Source organism: Leucopleurus acutus (genome assembly GCF_964270905.1).
Source record: "Leucopleurus acutus genome assembly, chromosome: 2".
NCBI lineage: Eukaryota > Metazoa > Chordata > Mammalia > Artiodactyla > Delphinidae > Leucopleurus > Leucopleurus acutus.
Window position 1 is genome coordinate 182009318 of NC_139143.1, and position 9088 is coordinate 182018405.

The 9088-nt window shown below is 48.4% G+C and overlaps 1 protein-coding gene across 1 annotated transcript; it reads right to left on the reverse strand.

The window, feature by feature from the left end:
* Positions 1-811: 811 nt before the first annotated feature.
* On the reverse strand, positions 812-8638 carry TMEM51 (transmembrane protein 51). The gene is made up of 3 exons (XM_082833008.1): positions 8564-8638; positions 4028-4563; positions 812-1919 (listed from the first exon to the last, which is right to left on the reverse strand). The coding sequence occupies exons 2-3, from the start codon at positions 4363-4365 to the stop codon at positions 1511-1513; spliced, it is 747 nt and encodes a 248-aa protein (XP_082689134.1). The 5' UTR covers positions 4366-4563; positions 8564-8638; the 3' UTR covers positions 812-1510.
* Between the last annotated feature and the right edge of the window lie 450 nt (positions 8639-9088).

Genomic DNA, 9088 nt, shown 5'->3' on the forward strand with positions numbered 1-9088 from the left:
GCATGTGGAACTTCCCCGACCAGGGACTGAACCCGAGCCCCCCGGCATTGGAAGCGCAGGGTCTTAACCACTGGGCCACCAGGGAAGTCCCAGGAAGGGAACTTTGGACTCAGATTTGTCTTCCCAGACTCCCACTCCACAGTCAAGACCCTGACCCCCGACGTCCCTGGTCCTCTCATTCAGCCCAGCCTCAGCAGTCTGCCATCCGCTGCATGTTCTCGTTGAATTTCTCTCCTGGGCTCCGCAGGTAGGCACCCTGCCCTCTCCACGAGGACACGCTCACTCTGCATGATCATACAGCCCATCTGGGCCAGTTCTCAGAAGAGCTGTCATAGGATGTTTAGACAGGTAGAGAGCTGCTGTCTAAATACCCAGAACTTTCTGTTGGGCATGTGGGTTGACGGGGACAGTCTAAGCTCTTGGGAAGCACAGGTCCTCATTCAAAGTCTGAAAAAGCCCTTTCCACTGAGTGGCACACTAGAGTGTTGAAGGACTCAGGCCCTGGAGGCCTAGGTTCAAATCCCAGCTCTGTCATTTCCTAGCGGTGTGACATGGGGCCCTTTAATTAACCTGATTCTTCGTGAACTAACCCACAGGAAGTAATACCTGGCTTGGGTACAGCTGAAAATGGGATAAATATGTGAGGTGCTTAGCACGGCGCCTGGCATATACTACGTGTTCAGGATATATTAGCTAGTATTATTCTCATCAGTGAGATTTCTCCCTAAGCAAGTCAGTATTGGAAGAACTGCTAAAGTAATTCAGCACCAAATGTGTGACATATAAAACATTTTATTACAAAAAGCTCAGTTGCAAGGCATTTTAGAAGGAACGGAGCATCCCAGACGGCTTTCCTTTTTCTGCCGTTACACAGGAGAGACTAGGAAAGTCTACCAATTCAAACTAGGATCTCATGCATCCTCAGGCTTTGGGCCCTCAGAAGAACTGACGGCATCAGGGGCTCTGAGAACCCCACCCGGGTCTCACCCCAGGGTAATCATCCAGCCTCTCATTCGGCTTAATTCACAAAACGGGCCCATGTCCCTTCCATAAAGCGGGTCATCTTTCCTACCCACAGTTCACGATACCAGGGAAAAAGCGAAGGCATAACTTGTCTTCTTTTGGAAACAAAACAGTCCTAATGGAAGCAAAACAGAACCACAATCTAAACCAGTTGCTAGGTATCCTTTCCTAATTGGAACGAGGAGTGTCATCACTGGCGAGTCAGAGTCGCGGAAGGACAAGGGGGGAAGATGCCGGTGCCATTCCTTGATAGGGTCACAGCATCACGAGATCCGAAGCAGCAGCTCTTTCCGATGCACCGACTATGTGAGGTCCCGGGGGCTGCAGAGTCGCTCCTGAATCCCAGAACCCCTCACCCCCCGGCCCCGTCCAAATTGCTAAGTACACACCTGGCCCCTCCGCTTCTCAACGGTGGCTGAGTGGCTTCATTCGGGATCTGTTGGCGTGGAGGTTGAGTGACAGGAGGGAACACGCCCGGGAGGGGTCGTCAGTCCGGGGGCCGGGAGTTGGGGGCCTTCTCTTGGACCTCATCATACTGTGGCGGGGGAGTCAGAGGCTCGATGGACGGAGGAGGCACATTTTTGTCTGGCAGGTTGATCCTAAAGTCTTTGAGGTGAAGCTTTTCGGATTTTATCCTTCGAACTTTCAGCGGCTTCAGGCGTTTGGCCAACTTGGAGTTCTGCCTGTCGGGGGGGTTCCCCGGGCTGGTCTCCACGTCAGCCCTGGTTGTGGTGGGCCTTGTCTCATCCAGCCCCGTCAAGGACTCGTAGGAGGGGAGAGAGATGCTCATCCTGGGGTTCTGGTCTGGTTCCCTTGCTTCCGAGTAGTTTGTGCTCATCACTTCCTCATAGCTGGGGACGTAGTACCTTGAGGAGGCCTCCTCCTCCTCCTCTTGGCTGCAACACACCAAGCACAGACACGGGAGTGTTAGCCTGCGCTCAAGTCATTTAAAATCACAAATAGATGGACTCCAAATCCCATGTTGCCACTGGGACCACGTATGCCAGCCTTGTAAACAACAAGTGTGTCCAAGAAGTAATAAGAGCTAACACTTCAACTGTTGGCTATGAGCCAGGCACTGTTCCAAGTACATATGAACCAATGCCATCTTCCTAATGACACTATGGGTTAGGTTCTATTAGTATACCCATTTTACAGATGGGGAAATGGATACATTGAGGTTAAGTGACTTGGTCATACCTTTAAGAAGTGGCAGGGCAGGAAATGAATGCCACATTCTCAACTACTATACCATATCATCTGGGAGTTAACCTCCCTTGCCTTTTAGCCTCACACTTAATAGCATGCTGGGTGGGCTATTCCGATGCCCAGCTGGGCATCCTTTGACCAAAGACAACATAAACATGCATGAAACGGCTGCAAATTTGAAGCAAAATGGTTGTCCCTGGGTAGAGAAGGAATATCTGGAACGTAAAATTTACATGTATCTCGAATTATTCTGTAATTTTGTCTTCCACGTTCACCATTAGACTCAAAGGATAGGTCAGGTCCTCAGCCTTAGTCTCATTTGACTGTTGAAAGAGAAAACCAGAAGGTCAGGGCAGTTTTTACATGTTTATAGGGAGTAATGCCAATAGCCATTTTCCAGCACCCTACACTTGAACCTGTATAGGGGATAATGGCCAACACCGGAAACCTCACCGTTTGCCTGGGCTTTCCTCTCATCTCCTTCAGGAATGAACTTGTGAGCTCACAGCCAGGGTGGGTAATGATGGGTGACTGATTTCCTTCTTTGTTCTTTTCTCTATTTCCCAAGTTTTCTAGAATATGCCTGATTATCTTTTACTCTCAGAAAATCGGTTTAATTTTTCCAAAATAAAAACAACTCCCGTCCCACTATAGAGATAAGACATTCTTACTGAAAATTCAAACGACACAGAAAAATCTAATGAAAAAGATAAAAACATCTGAAATTGTTCCACCCAGAGACAATCACTGTTAACATTCTGTCGTATACCTTTCCAGATCTTTCTCTAATTCCACAGCCGCAACATACGATGTGATGAAAACCTTTCCTAACATGCTGTGTTATATACAACCTCCTTTTCTCCATGTGGTGGGTACGGACCCACATTAGCAAATATAGATCAGTGATGGCTGTGTAGCACTCCACTGAATGGGCGTGTCGTACTTCAGTTCGACTGATGGATATTAGGTTGTCACCTGTCTTTGCTGTTCTCAGCAATGCTCTGATAAACATATGAGCACAAAACCCTTTGCACTTGTGTGATTGTCTCCCAAAGATAAGCTCTTAGGAAGACAACTGATAGGTGCACACATCTTTAATATGGCCTCTTACTGTGAACGCCCCTTCAGTAAGGTTATGTCAATCAACACTCCGGACAGCAACCTACTTCCCTACAAACCTCCAACCCCGGGGGCAGTCCGTCTGGGCCAATATGAAAGCCAAGGAATTACGATGCCTTTTTTTGGTTGTCTGCATTTCCTGACTAATGAGGTTGAACATCTACAGTGTGAATATCTATGAAATGCTTGTTTGTGTCCTTTGTCCATTTTCCTACTGATGTGTTTCTCTTTCATATTCATTTGTAAGGGCTCTTTTTATACTAGGGATATCAACCTTTATCATATGTTCCCCAATTTACCACTTATCTTTTAAATCTGTTCGTGGCATTTTGGGTCAAAGAGAACACTACTTCCCAACCTGTTCGACTTAAAAGCATAAACACACAGGACATTGGGGTAAATGGACAAGCTTCCAGTGTGCAGACTCTGGCCACCCCGGGAGCCATGCAGAACCCCTGGAGGTGTCAAAACCTGGACACACCTGTAATGCATTCAAGCCACATTATTTGAGAAACTTTGGGACTGAAGGACAAAGGTATCGGTAAAATGATAAACTGTTTTACAGAAGCGTTAATGGGAGAAAGCCTCCTTGACTAAAATGTTCTCATCATTGCTCAGCCCTGCACGTGTGGGTGTGCGTGTCCATCTCCCGTCTGGGGCGGGTGGCCAGCCTCACCTGTCTTCCTCGTGGGCGTGAGGCTCGACCCCCGGGTGCTGGATGTGCGCCAGCTCCTCAGCGTGCCGCTGCTTCCTCTTGTCACGGATACTCAGGCAGATGGACAGGAGTAGCAGCATCACCCCGGCCCCGACCAGCACGTAGGCTACGGAGAAGGTCTTGCTCTTGAGAATGCCGCTCCCTATCTCCGTCTTGTTCCCCTGAGCGGTTGGCTTTTCGGTAGCGCTGAACCCGGGGACGAGGTTCCACATGGCCATGATGACCCCGAGGACCAGCATCCCCAGGCCAATGGCAGTCAGCGCGTAGTGCGAGCCGTTGGCCTTGGACTGGGCCATCATGCCAGCGGGAGCGGGGCAAGGCCCGGGTTCAAAGGAAGAAAATAAATAAATAAAAAACGGCAGCAGCAGCAACAAAAGCCCCGTAAACGCCTTGCGCTAAATCCCTAGCGCCACGCTGAAGAAACAGCAACCAGACTCTCAAGGGAGGGTTTCAAGCAAATGTGAGGCATCCCGTGTGGACAGCTGCGGCTGGGAGGTCTGGAAGGAAAGCAGAGAGAGGAGAGGGGAAAATCAGTGCTGGTTCCAAGTGCTCCGGTGGACACAGCGGCTGTGCTCCTGGAGGTGGGGAGAAGCGGGACTGAGTCACAGGCGCTCGCTGGGCTCGCCTCTGATGCATTCCAGAGGTCTTACGTGCTCCTGTTCCTTCTGTGGTCCGCCTACCCCCACCTGAAAAGGAAAAGCGCGACCTTTCCCTGCAAGAGGCCGGAAGGGTCAGAGCTGCAGGTGGTTCAAACATTTTGTGGGATTTAATGAAGCGCGATAAAATCTCACCTCTTACCGGGTATGGCGAGGAGAGTGAATGATGGCATGCCTGAGCCATGATCAATAGTTGTGACAGAGTCGCCTGGCTGACCGGCATCGGTCAATGATATGACCCGGTCCAACAGCCGACTGCGGACCCTCACCACCCTCCATGGCTCCCGATTTCCCGCAGCACAAAATCCAGGCTCCTTGGAATCATGCTCACGGCCGGCTCAACCTGGCCCTGCCTCTCCCACTCACGCCCTTCCTCGCCCTCCTTCGCAAATCCCCTCCGGCATTCCTGCCCTTCTCTGATCGCCGGGGCTCAGCTGCCCTTCCGTGTGTCCCGCAAGCCACCAGCAACTACCGTGGCAAGTCTCTCTCTTTCCGTGACCACATGTTTTTCACTCTGCTCCTGGGACGTAACAGGGCCCCCCCAAAATGTCTGCTGAATCAAACGAATGAAATGAACAGAGGCCGGACGAAGCTGTCCTGCAAGACACGCTTCTTTTCAGCCACACGGAGTTTTGCTTTTCTTAAAGGGGCAGAAGCCTGCACATCCTTCATCTTAGCTGCTGTTCCCAACTGGATGAGAAACCCTCTCCCGTGAAGCAGCTCAGAGACCTTGTGCTAAAGGCAGCGGTCAGCCGTCCTGGGAGTCCGGAACCATTTGCTGGCTGGGAGAGGGAGCCGGATCAGCCAGTGACTTGAAGAGTTGAGGGTAGAACACTTTCAGGGGGCGGGGGGACCAGCGAGCAAGGCTCCTGGCTAATTACTCCTCAGATACGTTATTCCTGCCTAAGCAACTTTTGCAGAACAGTAAAACTTTACAGCTGTTTCGATGGGCAAGGTCCTGTCTGCCGTTCTGCATTCTTTCCGCTCCTTGCGAACGGACGGCCAACCAGGCCACGTGAGAGCCGATGCTGCCGAGACACTTTCTTATCCAGCACCGGGCTCCATCCGAAACTGGCCACTTCGTTCAAAAATACTCTAAAAATAATTGGGATAACATCCTCTATCGGCTTGAAGTCAGTTCCTTCTCTCTTTTTTTTTTCCCCACTCAACAAATATTTCTTGTGCGTCTGCTAAGCAGTGTTAGGTGCTGGAGAAACACTGGTGAGCAAGTTAAGAATTAGGGGGGCTTCCAGGTCAGCAGGAAAACAGTCTACAGGGAATAACGAAGTGGGGAGAAAGGAACCGTGGCACTAGGCAGCTGGGTGTCTTAAGTCAGGCTGGAGGGCATATGGAAAGTCTCTGTGAGAGAAGCCCCACTTCACATAATAGGATCTGCATCTGCCCCTGAATGCATTGGGCACGTGTGTGTACATACATGCACACCCATGCATGCGTGCTGGTATATGACCATGCACGTGTATGCATACAGAGCACTGAACAGGGAGCCCTGACTCCATCCTTATTGATTTTCCCCCAGGGCTGGTTGGGGCCGCGGGTGGTGAGAGGGGCAGCTCTGGCCTTTGTAGGCGCCTCTGCCCTTCATCCTGGGATTTCCTTGCCCAGATTTTGTTAAGCAACTGTCCATTCCTGCTGGAGACATTTGCAGCGAGACCAGCTGGGAACAGTCTACGGTATACACAAGGCTGTGTGTTTCTCACATCACTCACAGCCAGCGAAGGGAAGGAGGGGTTTGGCAGCCCTAGGGATGCGTAGGTCCTGCCAAATGGATTGGAGACAAGGCCAGACTTGGAGGGCTCCGTGGTGGAGAAGTGCAGCCCGAGCCTCGTGCTGGAAGCAGGAGAGATGAAGAAACCATTTACTGAGCACCTGCTCAGGGCCGGACAGGCAGGCTTCGTTCCCAGGAGGCTGACAGCCTGTTTATTAAACCAGTGATGGGGCCATGTTATCTCCCCCTGCTTCCTCTTCTCATTAATTCTCAATTCAAGCTTTGCCTTATGCTGTCACGTGAATAAAACAGGTCCCCAATGAGAGACACGGGCAGAGATGAACACGTCAGAATTAACACATTTTTGGCCTGTTAAATTGTCAATGACTGAAAACAGGCACTAATACTCAGTGTGGGTGAGGGTGTCGGGATGGGCAATTTCATACAATGTTGCTGGATGGCAAGTTTTGGCATTCGTGGATCAAAAGTTCCAAAAATGTTTATACCCTTAGGCTCCAATTAATTCCCACTTCTAAGAATTATGCACAGGGCAAGGATATTCATCATAGCTTTATAGTAGCGAGAAACTAGAAACTACTTAAATAGCCGATAATCTGGATTTGGTTAAATAAAATATGGTACATGCACTTATTCAATTATGGTCTCAAAGCAGCTAATGATACATTTTAAAGTCAAACAAGAGTATGTTCACTGTGATTCTAATTTTAATAAAACTCCATACATGGGTCTGTATATATGAATATACAGGGGAGTGGGCCGAACGATCCTACTTATGTTAAAATGAAAAAGAGACAATATATTTTCCTGTACGCAAACATGTATGTAAAATCCCAGAAAAGGGGCACATTCCAAACTTGTGCCAAAGATTGCTTCTGGGGATGGAGGGGGCTTGGGAAGTGTAACTTTTACTCTATTTCTGTATTTTGAATTTCCTACAATCACAATGTGTTGTCACAAGGCAACATAGCTTGGTAGTTAAGTGTGAGCTTTGGAACGAGGCTGCCTGGACTCTGATCCTCACTCTGTACCTTCCCAGATGAGTGACCTTGGACAAGTTACTTAACCTCTCTGTGCCTCAGTTTCCACAACTGTAAGATGGAGATAAAAGCTCTCTAGGACACACCTCATAGGGGAGTTATGATACATAAAAAAGTAAATAGACCTAAAGTACCTAGAATAGTATGTGACCAGCACACGGTAAATTCTTACAGAAAGGTTTGTTATTTAATATTATTTAAAGCCTGCATTCTCGATGGGGTAAGATCACCCACAAGGGGGAAACAACTGACTCTTGGGGATGGTGCAAAATAATCTTACCTGTTACAATAGTCAGTGGTCCTCCAGATCCCCAGCATGTCGGGCATGACAATTTCATGGGGCGGGGGTTGGGAGAGCATTACAAAAAGAAGGTCTAAAAAGACTCCTCCGGGAAGGAACGATAGTCGGGGAAGAAAAGGTTGAGAGACACCAATGAATGTATTATATTAAATTTCAAAACACTCAAATTATACAAACCATGATGTTTACAGTTATTTTCTCCGTGTGCTGGGATTAAAATGAGTTTTCTTTTCTTTTTCTTTCTGGGAGGATAAGAATTGGAAAACACAGAAATGTGTTGCTTTTCAAATAAGAAAATGAAATAAAGGTGTTTTTTTGGGGGGGTTCATGGCAGGGTTATGTGTCCAATGGTAGCTTAAAACTGTTCGTCGTTTCCACCCTCCCTCTGGAGACCAGATCTCGATGGTTCACTGCGGGTGTGGAGACCCAGTTCCCTGAGGTGCAGCTGGAAGCTATTTATCTTGTTTCTGGCTTGTTGACCCACGTTATATTTAGCATGGTGTTCTTTCCCTTCCAAAAATAACGGAAAGAAGCTAATTTTGTGCTTAGAGGATTTGGACCACATAGTTTCCAAGATGTCCCTAAAACAGAGGAGCCTTGGTGAACAGCCTGGGGTCCCAGCTCAGCCGGACTTACCTCTGGACCCAGGAGTTGGATCCATCATGGCTCAGGTTCAAGGCAGCCCTAAGGGATAAGTGAATGATCCTGTATCTGGGTTTTCAAGAAAACGGTGAACCAGTTAAGAGAGGCACCTACCTGCTGTTACCTAGGGAGCCTCCAGGCAGGCCTGACAACAACTCTTCATGCTAAAATCTTGAGTTAAGGATCCACCTGTAAAAAACCAGAAATGCAGCTTTCTAAGTAGGCTGTGAGCATGGCAATTTGAGGTACTCCTGGGGGAGGCACGTGTTTGCTTTTTGGAGGGAAGGTACATGCAAAAAAAATTCAAGATTCTGTACCAAGAGTGGGGCTGCAGAAGGATGATGATATGGCGGCTACACTGACAAAATTTTTCCATGGTTTTCTCCATCTTACACAAGTGCTCCTGAGAGTAAAAGGAGGAGAAACACTCCCCAGGTCATGTTATGAGGAATCTGTAATCTTGACCCCAAAAGCGACAAGGCAGGAGAGGAAAATGACAGGTCAATTTGATCTGCTGGCACAGAAACAAAAATCCTAAACAAAATATCACCTAATGGAATCCAACATTTTAAAAAAATGTTTACCCCAAGAATGTAGAGTCGGTTCAACATTAGAAAATCGAATAATGTCATGTCCCAG

Excerpts from the sequence above, each read along its gene's own strand:
- TMEM51 (XM_082833008.1), bottom strand. The coding sequence starts at position 4,365 with ATGATGGCCCAGTCCAAGGCCAACGGCTCGCACTACGCGCTGACTGCC. Across the intron at positions 1,920-4,027 it reads CACGCCCACGAGGAAGACAG|CCAAGAGGAGGAGGAGGAGG; the intron begins GTGAGGCTGGCC and ends GGTGTGTTGCAG.